Raw genomic sequence first — 17,089 nt, 5'->3', positions numbered from 1 at the left:
CATGGACCTGGAGGACGACACAGGACATCAGGACCAGGGCTACCTACGGGATCAAGAAAGGTAAGTATCAGTATGTATGTAATGTATGTATTAAACTTTTATTTTCATTGTGTCAGTGTGTGTTTATTGTACTATTTTTTTAACGGTGGAACTACAAGTGCCAACGGGCCCTTTAATGCCCAGCAGGCTGGGACTTGTGGTTCTCCAAGTCCCAACTTGCTGGCACTTGTAGTGCCACAGTAAAAAACAATAGTTTCATCTTTTTTTTACACTTGAATCAGCCCGATGCCCACCGCCCAGGGGCATCGGGGACAGTACCAGGCTTCAGCCTGGTCAGGTAAGTCCTGGAGGGGGGGGACCCCTTCATTGGGGGGGTCCCCACTCCCCCAGGGCCCCTGGCCAGGCTGACTGGTCGGTAGGGATGAATGCTTTGGCCGGGGGGACTTGTATAAAAAGTCTCCCCCCGGCTGTGGCATTACCCTGCTGGCTGGTTTTGCCTGGGGCTGGTTCTTAAAATACGGGGGACCCCTAGTCATTTTGTCCCCCGTATTTTGGGAACCAGCCCCAGAGCAGGAGCCTGGGGCTGGTTGTTAAAAATCGGGGAACCCCTATTTGTCGGGTTCCCTGATTTTTAATTACCGGCTCCAAGCTCAGTCAGCCTGGTGCTGGTTTTGGCTGTGGGGGGGACCCTACGCCGATTTTTTTTTTTATTTATTTAATTTTTCTATTTTTTTACACTGAAGCCTGCACGGATCTGACTGATCCGTGCAGGCTTAAAGCAAATACGACAGGGAAAGCAAGGTGTATTTTCCTGTCGTATTTGCGTGGGTGTTTTACACCACTTAGCAGCCGTATTATCAGTACGGCTGCTTAGTAAATCAGGAATCACCATTCTTTTGATTTGAGGTGACCAGCAGCTTGATTATTTACGTGGCACACATCTCTCTGATACTAATTATGGCTTCACATGTTGAGTAATAGATAATATGGGTTATAACAGTGATGGCTAACCATGACACCCCAGCTGTTGTTGAACTACACACCCCAGCATGCCCTGCATCTTTTTTAGCATGGCCAAATAGTAAAACTGTACCAGGGCATGCTGGGATGTATAGTTCAATAACAGCTGGGGTGTCAAGGTTAGCCATCACTGGATTATAACAATGCCCAGTATCTAGTGTATTTATTAATGTTATCCTGAACTATTGTGCTACAAATACAAAGAGATACAGAGCATAAGCTGCCAGTGAATATACACTAGAACAACCTCATATCAGTATTATTTAGGATAATATAATCAACAGATGATTCCAGTGTATTCCAGTGTATTCACAGAGAAAGTAACTACCTGTCAAATTATATATATATATATATATATATATATATATATATATATGTGGGGAATGCCCGGCACTCTGCTTATCCTCTGCAATTTGTCTTGCTGCCTGTGCCTTCTCAGGTAACCTTTTTGGGGTCCTAACAATACGGATAGAAGGAGCGGCACTCTGCAGACTTGTAGAAATAGTAAAAATCCTTTATTTTGCCCAACGGCGTTTCGGGGTATATCCCCCCGTCTTCAGGGACTTATAGCTATAAGTCCCTGAAGACGGGGGGATATACCCCGAAACGCCGTTGGGCAAAATAAAGGATTTTTACTATTTCTACAAGTCTGCAGAGTGCCGCTCCTTCTATCCGTATATATATATATATATATATATATATATATATATATATATATATATATATATATATATATCCTACTAAATATACACACCCTACTTTATTGAGGGACTACTGTTCCTGCCAGGTGTCTGATTTATTTTATATACTACTGTATTAACCTCATATAAACAGTAGGATATTTATATAAATCTTAAACATGTATGAGCACCTTGTAATCTTAACAAGGTTACAATTAATATATTGAAGTATCTGTGAGATATATACTGTATGGTTACAGTCAGGAGCTGCAAGGCGGCCAATAGCGATATTCGTGGGGAGGAGCCGCAGAAAAGTAAACAAACTCTCTGCGGCTTCTCTTCAGTGACTGCAGGACTCCACGCATAGAAGGTGGTGAGTATGGTTTCCTTCCACAGATACCCAACACTTGGATTTCTACTCAACAAGGGGACCGATCTACATATCAAGATAGGTAAGTTGGTATGAGTGGGCTATGTATGAAATAAAGTTGTATTTTTCTGCTGTGTCAGTGTCTTTTTTTGCCTATTGGTTGTGCTGTGGAAAAAAGAGTCCCAGCAAGCCCATGCTGGGACTTGAGGTTCTCCAAGTCCCAGTATGTGGCCCAGGCTTGAGGTTCTCCAAGTCCCAGTATTGCTGGGACTCATAGTTCCACAGCAGAACCCAATAGGTTCTAATAGGTAAAATTCTCCCTCTCCGCTCTCCCCCCCCCCCCCATTTTGTCCCCCGTATTTTGGTTACCAGGTCCAGCCGTTGATCCAGGTGCTGGTTTTAGAAATCCTGGGGATCCCCTATGATTTTTGTCCCCATAATTTCTAAAACCAGGACCGATTATTTGAACCCGGGACTGGTTATGCTCAGGAGGGGGGACCACGCCATTTTGTTCTCTAATTTTTACTTTTACACATTTTTTGGGGACAGAACCATGCACAGATCTCACTGGTCTGTGCATGGTTCTGTTAGATTTCAAAACGTTGAAATTGGTATATTTGTTTTGGGATTTTTGGTAACGTTTTCCCAAAATCACATCCTATTAAATTTGCGAGTTGTATCATTTTTAATTAGAGATGAGCGGGTCCGGATCCCCGAGATCCGACAGATCCGAATATCGGGGATCCGGGCCAAATCCGAGCCGGCTCGGGTGTTCCCGCCTGAATTCCGGACCAATAACGAGGCCGAACGTCATCATCGCGCTGTCGGATTCTCGCGGGAGCGGAATCTTATAAAAGACGCACGCGCGCCCGCCATCTTCACTCCAATCTTGGAGAGGGAAGAGGGTGGTTGGGAAGCTCCGTGTGCTCCGTGTTGTGCTCTGTGCCATGTGCTCCGTGACCTGACCTGTGCCCTCACTGCCCTGTGCTGTGCTCCGTGCCATGTGCTCCGTGCTGTGCTGTGCTCCGTGACCTGCCCTCACTGCCCTGTGCTGTGCTCCGTGCCATGTGCTCCGTGCTGTGCTGTGCTCCGTGACCTGCCCTCACTGCCCTGTGTTGTAGACTTGTGGCCTGAGCCCTGTAGTGTGATTTAACTAACTAGGTGCTGCAGTGCTCACACGCAGGGGCTGCAGTGTCCACTGTCCAGGGGCTGTCCTGTGGCCCGTGCCCTGATGTGATTTATTTAGCCCTAAGCCCTGTGTTGTGATTTATTTTATTTAGCCCTGAACCCTGTGGTTTTTTTGTGATTTAACTAACTAACTCAGTGCTGCAGTGCTCACACACAGGGGCTGCAGTGCTGCTGAGTAGTACACTGTGTACAGGGGCAGCATTAATACAAGGGGCTGTGTCCAGTGTGACAGCCTATATCTTATCCATTGTCCAGTGTCACAAGTCACTCACGACATATATCCTGTGTCCTGTCCTGTGTGACGACTGACGACATATCCTGTGTCCAGTGTGACGACATATATCCTGTGTCCAGTGTGACGACATATATCCTGTGTCCAGCGTGACATATATCCATTGTCCAGTGTGACGACATATATCCTGTGTCCAGTGTGACGACATATATCCAGTGTCCAGTGTGACGACATATATCCTGTGTCCAGTGTGACGACATATATCCTGTGTCCAGTGTGACGACATATATCCTGTGTCCAGTGTGACGACATATATCCAGTGGCCAGTGTGACGACAATATATCCTGTGTCCAGTGTCACAAGTTACAACATATATCCTGTGTCCAGTGTGACATGTAATGTGTGCCGGCATATATCCTGTGTCCAACGTGACCTATATCCATTGTCCAGTGTGACGACATATATCCTGTGTCCACTGTGACGACATATATCCTGTGTCCAGTGTGACGACATATATCCTGTGTCCAGCGTGACGACATATATCCATTGTCCAGTGTGACGACATATATCCTGTGTCCAGTGTGACGACATATATCCAGTGGCCAGTGTGACGACAATATATCCTGTGTCCAGTGTCACAAGTCACAACATATATCCTGTGTCCAGTGTGACATGTAATGTGTGCTGGCATATATCCTGTGTCCAGCGTGACATATATCCATTGTCCAGTGTGACGACATATATCCTGTGTCCACTGTGACGACATATATCCTGTGTCCAGTGTGACGACATATATCCTGTGTCCAGTGTGACATATATCCATTGTCCAGTGTGACAACATATATCCTGTGTCCACTGTGACGACATATATCCTGTGTCCAGTGTGACGACATATATCCTGTGTCCAGTGTGACGACATATATCCTGTGTCCAGTGTGACATATATCCATTGTCCAGTGTGACGACATATATCCAGTGTCCAGTGTGACGACATATATCCTGTGTCCAGTGTGAAGACATATATCCTGTGTCCAGTGTGACGACAATATATCCTGTGTCCAGTGTCACAAGTCACAACATATATCCATTGTCCAGTGTGACGACATATATCCTGTGTCCAGTGTGACGACATATATCCTGTGTCCAGTGTGACGACATATATCCTGTGTCCAGTGTGACGACATATATCCTTTGTCCAGTGTGACGACATATATCCAGTGTAACGGGCTGTGTCCAGGGGCAGTGTCCAGTGACCAGGGGCAGTGTCCAGTGTCACAGGCTGTGTCCAGTGTAAAAAATCAGAAAAATAAATAAAAGTATTAAAAAAATCTTTGGGGGGGAGGATGATGGAGGAGGAAATAGTGGGAGATCAGCAACCTGATAGAACTTCTGAAGCTGCTACCACCAGTCAGATTCATGATGGCAAGGCCGATGGTCAAAGGCCTAGAGGCCATGTAAAAGCAAAGCAGAAATCAAATTTTACAATGGTCCATAAAAAAAAAATTAAGTCACGTGCGAAGAAAAATAAAATTGGCAATATGCCGTTCACCACACGCAGTGGGAAGGAAAGGCTACGGCCTTGGCCTTTGTTTCTGACTGATGGTAGAGCGTCTCAGAAGAATGATGGTAGCCCTTCTGCTACTACAAAAAAAAGAATGAAAGTTTTTAAGACAAAGGCGAGTTCACAAATGTCACAAATCCCAGAGGAGAGTCTAAGTGTGTCCGTGGATGCCATATGTGAGCCGGACCTTTCAAATACTGTTTGTGAAGAGGAGGTTCATTCCACCATTTGCATGCCCTCTGCAAGTGTGTGCAAGAGCATCCCCAGTCAAGATTTTGACCTGGTTATTGAGGATGCTTCTGAGGAATTGGATGTGGATTCTGTTGGTGAAGCTGGCACACAGAGGGATGCGGATGATGACGATGTTGGGGATGATGTTGTTTGTTTTAAGGCACCGACGGAGACAGTTGTTGTCCGGGGTGTGGAAAAGCCCATTGTCATGCCAGGGCAAAAGACCAAAAAATCCACCTCGTATGTATGGAATTATTTCTACCCAAATCTGGACAACAACTGTCAAGCCATGTGTAGCGTTTGCAAAGCTATTGTAAGTAGAGGTAAGGACGTGCAGCACCTTGGGACCTCCTCACTGTTACGTCATTTGCAGCGCATCCATCAGAAGTTTTTGTCAAAAGAAACTGTGAACAAACATGTAGCAGCCCGCCCAGCGTCACCTTCCTGCTCCCCTTTCTCTGTTAAATCCAAGGTCCTGCAATCTCCTCAAACAACTGCATCATCCCCATCCTCAGAGATTATGGGATTGGGAAGTAGTCCTGCACCCAATGTCATGATCCTGACTGAATCCTCTCCTATCCTGGATTCCTCAGAAGCATCCTTATCAGGTACACCTGTTGCTTCTGCTGCTGCTGGTGCTGCTGCTGCTGCTTCAAGGAAAGGGACCAGGAATGCTAGTCCTGATCACTTAGCCAAGCAACTGACTGTAAGTCAATCCTTTGAAAGGGGGATGAAGTATGCCAGCAGTCACCCCGTTGCACAGCGTATTACTGACGCCATAACAACTATGTTGGTAATAGACGTGCGTCCAGTATCCGCAATTAATTCTGTGGGTTTTACCCAGTTGCTAGAGATCCTGTGTCCCCGTTACCAAATTCCATCTAGGTTCCACTTCTCCAGGAAGGCAATACCCAGGCTGTACACGGACATTAAAAAAAGCGTTGTTACTGTCCTTAAAAATGCCTCTGTACCCACTGTCCACTTAACCACGGATATGTGGACAAGTGGAACAGGGCAAACAAAAGACTACATGTCTGTGACTGCTCACTGGGTGGATGTATTGCCTTCAGCAGCAGCACCAACAGCAGCAGCAGCAACAGCAACATCATCTCCCATTGCTATTCAGAGGCAGGCTACACTGTGTATCACCGGTTTCAGTAAAAGGCACACAGCGGAAAACCTCCTAGAAAAACTACGGGAAGTCATTGCGCAATGGCTTACCCCACTTGGACTTTCCTCGGGATTTGTGGTATCCGACAATGCCACCAATATTGTGAGTGCATTACATGTGGGCGAATTCCAACATGTCCCATGTTTTGCTCACACAGTAAATTTGGTGGTGCACCATTTCTTGAAAAAGGTACAGGGGTGTTCAAGAGATGTTGTCCGTTGTTCGGAAAATTTGTGGACATTTTCGCCATTCTGCAAGTGCGTGCAGGAGATTGCAAGACTTGCAAGAAAAGCTAAATTTGCCCTGCCATCAGCTGAAGCAAGAGGTGGTCACGAGGTGGAATTCCACCCTCTATATGCTTCAGTGGATGGAGGAGCAGCAAAAGGCCATCCAAACCTACACCTCTACCTATGACATAGGGAGAGGAACAGGAATGCACCTGAGTCAAGCTCAGTGGAGAATAATTTCCGTGGTGTGCAAGATCCTGCAGCCCTTTGAGGCTGCTACACGCGAAGTTAGTTCTGACACTGCCAGCTTGGTCATTCCCTTGATAGGCCTTTTGCAAAAGCAGTTGGCGAAATTGAAGGAGGAGTTGAAGCACAGTGAATCTGCAAAATATGTAGGACTAGTGGATCACGCTATTAGTTCACTTAGCAAGGATCCAAGGGTCGTCGATCTCTTACAATTAGATCATTATATTTTGGCGACAATACTGGATCCTAGGTTTAAGTCTTACATTGTGTCTTTGTTACCAATGGGAACAAATCTGCAGAGGTGCAAAGACCTCTTGCTCCAAAATTTGTCAGCTGAAGCGGAAAGTGGCAGGCACACAACTTCTCCTTCAATTTCTACCACTGGAGTTGCAAGGAAAAAGCTAAATTTTCCTAGGAGACCCACTGCTATTCAGTCCGGAAATATATTTGACATCTGGTCCGGACTGAAGGAGCTTCCTAGCATAATGGACATGTCGACTGCTACTGACTATGATGCTATCACAATTGAAAGAATGGTGGATGACTACTTTGCCGATAGCATCGATATAGGTATGTCAGATTGTCCATTCCATTATTGGCAAGAAAAGAAGGCAATGTGGCGTCATTTGCACAAACTGGCTTTGCTTTACTTAAGTTGTCCACCCTCCAGTGTATATTCTGAGAGAGTCTTCAGCGCAGCTGGGAACCTTGTAAGCGATCGGCGTAGGAGGTTACTTCCCCAAAACGTGGAGAAGATGATGTTCATAAAAATGAATTTCAAATTCCACGAACTTGACCTCCTTCACCAGCACTTATGTCCTCCTAATACACACAGTCCTCCTGTATTGGTTGATTCCAGCGACGACGAATTAATTGTGTGTGAAGAAGAGGATGAGGCTGAGGAATCTGATGCTGAGGATGACATCTTGTAAAGCCAGTTTGTGCAATGGCCATTGCCATTTATTTTTCGTGGGGGCCCAAACAAACCAATCATTTCAGCCACAGTTGACAGTCCCTGCCGCTGAAGTCCCTGTCGCTGAAATGATTGGTTTGTTAAACTGTGCATGTCCTGTATACTACATAAGGGTGGGTGGGAGGGCCCAAGGACAATGTCATCTTGCACCTCTTTCTGCGTCGTTTTGTTGGCTGTTGTAGCATCCTAATTTTTTTACCTCTTTGGTGGATGAATCTCTCCACATCATCTATTATGGATGAAAATATGTCCTCATGGACATCCATGGTCTCATCCATTCCTATCGTACTTCTTTTTTGGATGGGATGTCCCGGATGGATGGCTGGGTGGCAGGGCCCCAGCAAATCTTTTTCTTGCACCTCTTTCTGCGTCATTTGTTGGCTCTTTGTAGCGTCCTAAATTTTTAAATCTTTGATGGATGAATGGTGGGGAGATGGGTGGTGTCTTTCTCCACATCATCTATTATGGATGAAAATATGTCCTCATGGACATCCATGGTCTTATCCCTTCCTATCGTACTTCTTTTTGGATAGGATGTCCCGGATGGATGGATGGCTGGGTGGGTGGCAGGGCCCCAGCAAATCTTTTTCTTGCACCTCTTTCTGCGTCATTTGTTGGCTCTTTGTAGCGTCCTAAATTTTTAAATCTTTGATGGATGAATGGTGGGGAGGTGGGTGGTTTCTCTCTCCACATCATCCATTATGGATGAAAATATGTCCTCATGGACATCCATGGTCTTATCCCTTCCTATCATACTTTTTGGATGGGATGTGATGGAAGGATGGCTGGGTGGCAGGGCCCCAGCAAATCTTTTTCTTGCACCTCTTTCTGCGTCATTTGTTGGCTCTTTGTAGCGTCCTAAATTTTTAAATCTTTGATGGATGAATGGTGGGGAGATGGGTGGTGTCTTTCTCCACATCATCTATTATGGATGAAAATATGTCCTCATGGACATCCATGGTCTTATCCCTTCCTATCGTACTTCTTTTTGGATAGGATGTCCCGGATGGATGGATGGATGGCTGGGTGGGTGGCAGGGCCCCAGCAAATCTTTTTCTTGCACCTCTTTCTGCGTCATTTGTTGGCTCTTTGTAGCGTCCTAAATTTTTAAATCTTTAATGGATGAATGGTGGGGAGGTGGGTGGTTTCTCTCTCCACATCATCCATTATGGATGAAAATATGTCCTCATGGACATCCATGGTCTTATCCCTTCCTATCATACTTTTTGGATGGGATGTGATGGATGGATGGCTGGGTGGCAGGGCCCCAGCAAATCTTTTTCTTGCACCTCTTTCTGCGTCATTTGTTGGCTCTTTGTAGCGTCCTAAATTTTTAAATCTTTGATGGATGAATGGTGGGGAGATGGGTGGTGTCTTTCTCCACATCATCTATTATGGATGAAAATATGTCCTCATGGACATCCATGGTCTTATCCCTTCCTATCGTACTTTTTGGATAGGATGTCCCGGATGGATGGATGGCTGGGTGGCAGGGCCCCAGCAAATCTTTTTCTTGCACCTCTTTCTGCGTCATTTGTTGGCTCTTTGTAGCGTCATAAATTTTTAAATCTTTGATGGATGAATGGTGGGGAGATGGGTGGTGTCTTTCTCCACATCATCTATTATGGATGAAAATATGTCCTCCTGGACATCCATGGTCTTATCCCTTCCTATCGTACTTTTTGGATAGGATGTCCCGGATGGATGGATGGCTGGGTGGCAGGGCCCCAGCAAATCTTTTTCTTGCACCTCTTTCTGCGTCATTTGTTGGCTCTTTGTAGCGTCATAAATTTTTAAATCTTTGATGGATGAATGGTGGGGAGATGGGTGATTCGCTCTCCACCCCATCCATAATGGATGAAAACATGTCCTCAGGGACATCCATGGTCTTATTCATTCCTAGACCGAGTGCGTGGCTTCGGGAGGAACACACGTGATTTGGTGAAGTGGTGAGGGAGGTAAGGGAAAACACACCTAGCCAGCCAGCTCAAACGAATTAACCTTAGCGGTGAATTGGGTGACAGATGTAGCAGACTAATTGACCCTACTACATAGATAGCGGTCTATAAGGGTAGACCTATATAGGGATCTCCTAACCTGGGGTCCTAGAGAGGTGGAGGCCACCAAGTACCCCACCCCTGCCACCAATTACCCCACCCCCCTCCACCCATTAGGTGATGGATGAGGAGGCAACTGGTAATGCTCCCAGCGTTCAGAAACCGTGTGACCTCACGCCAGATAGGGGTCTTGTTAGATATTAAACTGATATAATCAGATACTACCTTGCAGACTAAATAAGTGCTGCACGAAACGCCCACTGCTTCTTGGCTGAACATGAGGAAGAGTGCTCAATCAAGCCAAACAGGGGTTTTGGTACTTGATTGGATCTTCTACCAGAGGAGCACAGCTACTAGTGCAGCTTTGAACGAAGATCGGTCCTTCTCTATTGGGGAAGAATGGATGTCATCAGTGACATCCAGAGTATATCCTCCTTTTGGGATAGTATGGATGGATTGATAAATGTTTGGGAAGAAGTAGTCCCAACAGCTGCTGATGGTCAGTGTACTAGACCAAGTGCGTGCCTTCGGGAGGAACACATGTAATGTGGTGAAGTGGTGAGGGAGGAAATGGAAAACGTACGCCTAGCCTGTCTGATCAAGTTTGATAAGGAGGTATCTTCACAAACCACGTGACCTCACGCCAGATAGGGGTCTTGTTAGATATTAAACTGATATAATCAGATACTACCTTGCAGACTAAATAAGTGCTGCACGAAATGCCCACTGCTCCTTGGCTGAACATGAGGAAGAGTGCTCAATCAAGCCAAACAGGGGTTTTGGTACTTGATTGGATCTTCTACCAGAGGAGCACAGCTACTAGTGCAGCTTTGAACGAAGATCGGTCCTTCTCTATTGGGGAAGAATGGATGTCATCAGTGACATCCAGAGTATATCCTCCTTTTGGGATAGTATGGATGGATTGATAAATGTTTGGGAAGAAGTAGTCCCAACAGCTGCTGATGGTCAGTGTACTAGACCAAGTGCGTGCCTTCGGGAGGAACACATGTAATGTGGTGAAGTGGTGAGGGAGGAAATGGAAAACGTACGCCTAGCCTGTCTGATCAAGTTTGATAAGGAGGTATCTTCACAAACCACGTGACCTCACGCCAGATAGGGGTCTTGTTAGATATTAAACTGATATAATCAGATACTACCTTGCAGACTAAATAAGTGCTGCACGAAATGCCCACTGCTCCTTGGCTGAACATGAGGAAGAGTGCTCAATCAAGCCAAACAGGGGTTTTGGTACTTGATTGGATCTTCTACCAGAGGAGCGCAGCTACTAATATAGCTTTGAACGAAGATCGGTCCTTCTCTATTGGGGAAGAATAGATGTCATCAGTGACATCCAGAGTATATCCTCCTTTTGGGATAGTATGGATGGATTGATAAATGTTTGGGAAGAAGTAGTCCCAACAGCTGCTGATGGTCAGTGTACTAGACCAAGTGCGTGCCTTCGGGAGGAACACATGTAATGTGGTGAAGTGGTGAGGGAGGAAATGGAAAACGTACGCCTAGCCTGTCTGATCAAGTTTGATAAGGAGGTATCTTCACAAACCACGTGACCTCACGCCAGATAGGGGTCTTGTTAGATATTAAACTAATCAAATGTTCTCTTCTCTTGCTAAGGGTGTGGAGGTTCTAAAAGAGGAGTGCAGCTACAAGGGGGGGGGGGGTTATTAAACTGCCACAATGTCTGCCCCTGTAGTGCTGCTCTGCTTCCGACATGTGCCAGGTTGGAAGTGTAAGGTCCACATGTATGTGATGCCCACTGCTGTCGCCTAGCTTAGTCATCCAGCTACATCGGGATAACCTTATGGCCCTACTACAGTAAATGAAAACGATTTTGTGAGCTGTGAAGTGATCAAAATTGTCTAGAAATGAGTGGAAACTAATGTTATTGAGCTTAATAACACTTTAGGGGCAAAAACAGGCCTGAAAACTATTATTTTAGCAATTTTTAGCATTTTTCCAAATAAATCCAGATCCAAAACCAAAACCCGCAAGGGTGGTTTTGCCAAAACCAATCCAGATCCAAAACACGAAGGGAGATCCAGATCCAAAACCAAAACCAAAACCCGAAAAAGTGGCCGCCGCACATCTCTATTTTTAATAGGAAAACATCTGGATGCGAATTGAAGTTTGTTAAAAAATCGACAGGTCAGAATATGCAATTTTTACCATAATTCGCATCCTTTTAAGTATGCGATTTCGGAAAAATGTGCAATTTGGCAGTTTTTTTACTACAAACCGTAAAAAGTTTAAAAATCGCATCCTATTAAATGTCACCCAAAACTTTATTAATTACACTATTGAATTGTGTGTAATATTTGGTTGGAATACACCAGAGAGGTCGTCTTCTATCAGAGTGTATTGAAAACTGCAGACTGACAAATGTATTATTGCATGTGAGAGCTAATGAACACTAAGTAGCTGTATTATAGCAACAATGTTGCCATTCCAGCTATGTGTAAGTGCTGAATATTACATCTAGGGCCCTATTCTGATTAGCACGCTCCCCTGCGTGGACTTGCAGGGGAATGATTTTTTTTTTTTTTTTAGCCTACCCATGGCGTTTCATGGGCGTTCCCATAAAAATGCTGGGCATTCTCATGGGAATACCCCGATGACGCAGGGGCGGGCAGCTGAGGTAAGCGGATGTCAGCTTCCCGCCCAGGGTGCACGCAGATCTGAGACACCACAGATCTGCGTGCGCTTGCAGAATCATTCGATGGTCACATCCATTGAATGGTTTTGTCCCCGCACGCAAGGCTGCGAATGGATGTTTATGCATTTGCATGCCTGCGTCGGATTGCGGCATGCGAGGGGGTGTGGGCGGTCATGCGGGCGGCGTCTGGTTGACTCACAAGGCTGCGAAATTCTAATTGCTTGCTAATTCTAGCAAGTATAAGTAGTAAACATAGGTGCAAGATAAGATACAAATGCAAGTATAATACACACCATGAAATTCAGTTACAGCCAATATTCGTACACATGCGCCCCTGGATCCAGGTCTCAGTTGTTCAGGTTGAAGACATCACAGTGGGACTGAGCTTTGGATGCAGAGGTCCTGCTTTTATACACTGCATTCAAACACATTCAATACATAAAGTCTTCTTTCATTTGTCCAGGGGTCATACCTTCCTAATACTCAACGCCCCATAGGCCAGTCCGCGGGCTAGAGATAGCATTGTATCTTAAAGGGGTTGCATTTATGCACTCAGGGTCCCTGCTGTAAAGGTGTGATGGAACTGGCTTATATACGCCCATCACTCTAGACATTATTTCCTTCATATCCAATATTTACCATTATCATGCAAATGCAATATACAATAGTTCTGCCGCAAATACATTGTGGCGGCAAATGGAATGCTGATCAATCTGATACTAAATATGGTGTAATATATTCTAACCCTTTGTTATGTATTATGTTTTTTTACGGGTCCAGTACTATGTTGCTAGAAAAGAAATCTGGTATTTAATCATATTGTTAATTATGCGTCATATAAGAATATGACTATGTGTTGCATTATGGTTTTTTTTTAAGCATTTTTGTATTTTACCATAATAGGCCAAGTGCGTACGTATGCAATTGCAAATAAACCCCATAATGTATGCTAGCATAGAAATGCAATTTTGACTTAACACACCATTCCGGGAATCTCTGTACTTTGATGGAAAGGTCTTCCTCATTGAATTTCTGGTACTTATTTTCTAGCACGGCGCCCATCGCATAGATTGTATGACTTACTTAAGGCATACAATCAATACAATTGAAACAATTTTTTAATTGTATGGATCTCATCTTATGCATCTCATGGATCTTATGCATCCATAAGATGCATAAGATCCATGAGAGCCATAAGATGCTATAAGATAAAAATCGTGAGCCCCCAATAACCATTGTTAACGCCACCAGCACTATCAACGCCAACCCGAAGCGTGGCGAGCACAGCGAGCCCGCGAGGGGCGGAGGTACGCGTCCTCCGACCTTTTCATACCCCCTCTATCCACGTCGGCGTGGAGTTTATTTCATATAGTGTGGCGAGTGCAGCGAGCCACCGAGCCCGAAGCGTGTCGAGCGCAGCGAGCCCCGCGAGGGGCGTGGACTACTTCACATGTATTCCGCTTCCCCTCGCGGGGCTCGCTGCGCTCGCCACGCTTCGGGCTCGCCCCACTATATAAAATCAACTCAACGCTGACGTGGATAGTGGGGGTATGAAAAGGTCAGAGGACGCGAACCGCGTTAACAATGGAGGCGCCATTTCACCCATGAGGGGGATTAGCAATTAAAATTGGGGTTTTGGGGGCTTTTTACATTGGAATAAATGATTCCAATGTAAAAATCTCGTCGATTGCGTCGATTGCATCATCGCCTGCATCTTATGCCGCACAAGCACATAAGATGCATGCAATGCTTGAGATATTAGCCCGACACATACAATCTAGGTCGTGGGCGCTGAGCTAGGAAATAAGTACCGAATTTCTAGTTAATTCATTATTCATCTTTTCGACATCATGAGGAAGTAGCCTCCTGCGTCCATCACTCCCGAGAGTTCCAGCTGTACAGAATTTTTGGTACTTGTTTCCTAGCACGGCGCCATTGTATCCATCGGGACCCCAAAAATCGCATCGATAGCATCGCATGCAACCAAATCGCATGCGATGCGATCGACGCAATTTTTACATTGGTGGCGAGCGCAGTGAGGGGACTCGCATTACTTTACAGATATTACACGTCCGCTCGCCACGCTTCGGGCTCTGTGGCTCGCTGCGCTCGCCACACTATATAAAATCAACTCCACGCCGACATGGATAGTGGGGGTATGAAAAGGTCGGCGGATGCGTACCGCCAATCCTCGCGGGCTCGCTTCGCTCGCCACGCTTTATCAAGACTTTATGAAGAGCTAATAGAATATGGTAATGCCTGATGTAGAGATCTGACAGATATCAACCAATGTTTCTACTTATTGGTGACAATACTGTAGTTCACTATTTAATGAGATCTTTGTTTGAACACTCTAGGAAATAAGTTAATAGATGAGAAGATGGAGAAGATACAAGCTCGCTTAGACCGTGGCGAGGAGATACAGGGAGAGTACCTGACATATCTACTGTCCAGTGGCAAACTGACCAATAAGGAGGTGAATGGCAGTGTGGCCGAGTTGCTACTGGCTGGCGTGGATACGGTATTTATATAATAAACCTCTTATCACTAAAATGTTATTGTAATATTTATTTCCACAATAGCTTTCCACTAGTGGCAGCTCCCAAGGTGGGGCTGCAGCAAAGTCCAAAATTTAAATTGGGGATCCACACCAACTGCCAGTGAGCCAGTTTGGAATGTTGGTTGGTAGCAGATGTTGTGACTCCCCTACTTGAATTTTGAACATTACTGCAGCCCCAACTCTGAAGCCACCACTGCTTTCCACTACCTTAGTTCTCATCTATTAGCTGCTACAATATTGCATAACAGAATAGAAGGCATTGTTTTTAAAGTGACAGCATACTTAGGGGTACATTTTCTAAAGCTCTTAAAATGAAAAAAAGGTCTATAATTTCTAGGATGCAAAAGAGAAATGAAAGACATAATCTAATCTCATTTTTATAAGTTTTACTAAATTTACCCCTTACAGTCATCTTATTATGCTGTATTGTCCATCCCGTATACACATATTGTTCCATTTATCTATTCAGTTGATTTAAAAATGAAATGATATTTGCTATAAGGCTCTTCATGCCTTACTGGTTTATAGTTGTAAACTCGTAAATATGGAAATATGTTGGGGGGGTTTTCAGTGTTCCCTCTAAGCTGTGCGCACGTGCGCGCGCACACGCCTTGACGAGCGTGCGCACAGACATTACAACTGAGCGCACAAAGCAGCAGTGGTCCCTTTTTGCAGTTGTGGACTCAATTAATGTGTGTTTCACCCATTAACTACATTGTGTGCTGTGTTTTGAATGTTTAAATGTTTAATATCATTTTGAAGTAAAGTTAACACAAATGCTGAACGTCATTTTCCAATTATATATATAAGTGACGCACAAAAATTTAAATTTCATTCCAAAGTTGCACAGCCAAAATCTTTAGCCACACACAGCCTTCATAAAATTAGAGGGAACATTGGGGGTGTTATCATCAGATCTCATGGAAAGTGCTTGACTCTGAGTAATGTTATTTATTTTTAAATCTATTTTTTTATACACAAAAACAAAATCAGCCTTACACCCACAGCCCAGGGGTGCCAGGGACAGCTCCGGGCAGATATGAAACCTGGGGGGAAACCCGTTTACTGGGGAGGACCCCAATCCCCCAGGGACCCTGTCCAGGGCTGACCAGCCAGGTGGTAGTGTTTTTGGCCAGGGGAGATTGTATAAAAAGTCTCCTATAGTTGTGGCATCCCCTTCTGGCTGTTTGAGCCCCATGCTGTTTCCAAAATATGGTGGTGGTGGAGGGGGGAATCACATGATGTCAGCGCCTGCCCCAAAATCAGCCATCTCCTGCCAAAATAAGTCAGTCTTGACTGAATTTTATTAGCGAACGGAAGAGAAGTCATTAGATGGTGAGCGACCATCCAAATGAATGGCAGGACGGCGGGCGGCATTTACCTGTTCCCCAGCCTAGCGTACAGGTCTGAATCATGCCCAATGTTTGCTGATAAAACAGAACTTCCAACCTAATAATAGAATCATTACATAATAACCTGTTCTTATTTACCTTTTGACTTTCCAGCAGTTTTACATTTACAGATTAAAAACTTTGTGTCGGCCCAGGCAAATTACATTTGGTGGAAGAGACTATTGCTAAGGGTATGGATTGGTTGGTCGACGTAAAGATGGTCGACAGTCATTAGGTTCACACCACTAGGTCAACATACGGAAAGGTCGACATGGGTAGAAGTCGACATCAGACAAGGTCATTAGGTCGACACAAGCATTATGTCGACAGGTAAAAGGTCGACATGGGGGTTTTCACTGTTTTTTTACCCGAATGTTGACACAGTCGACATGGACACAGGTTAAAGGGCACAGCATCCCCTCGCATGGCTCGCTGCACTCACCATGCTTCGGGCACGGTGCCTTGCTATGCTCGGCACTCTATTTTATTTTTCCACCACACCCTAGTGGAT

The 17,089-nt window shown here is 45.1% G+C and overlaps 1 protein-coding gene across 1 annotated transcript in view; it reads left to right on the top strand.

Annotated features, from left to right (window-relative positions):
* The window catches only part of LOC146020526 (sterol 26-hydroxylase, mitochondrial-like), a 93,220-nt gene that overhangs the window by 64,660 nt on the left and 11,471 nt on the right, over positions 1-17,089 (top strand). The window contains exon 5 of the mRNA XM_083153723.1: positions 14,985-15,148. Within this exon, the coding sequence (XP_083009849.1) occupies positions 14,985-15,148 (164 nt within the window). The remainder of the gene's footprint in view (positions 1-14,984; positions 15,149-17,089) is intronic.

Source organism: Crinia signifera, chromosome 7, assembly GCF_055691185.1.
Source record: "Crinia signifera chromosome 7, ASM5569118v1, whole genome shotgun sequence".
NCBI lineage: Eukaryota > Metazoa > Chordata > Amphibia > Anura > Myobatrachidae > Crinia > Crinia signifera.
This window is presented reverse-complemented; position numbering and strand designations above follow the sequence as displayed.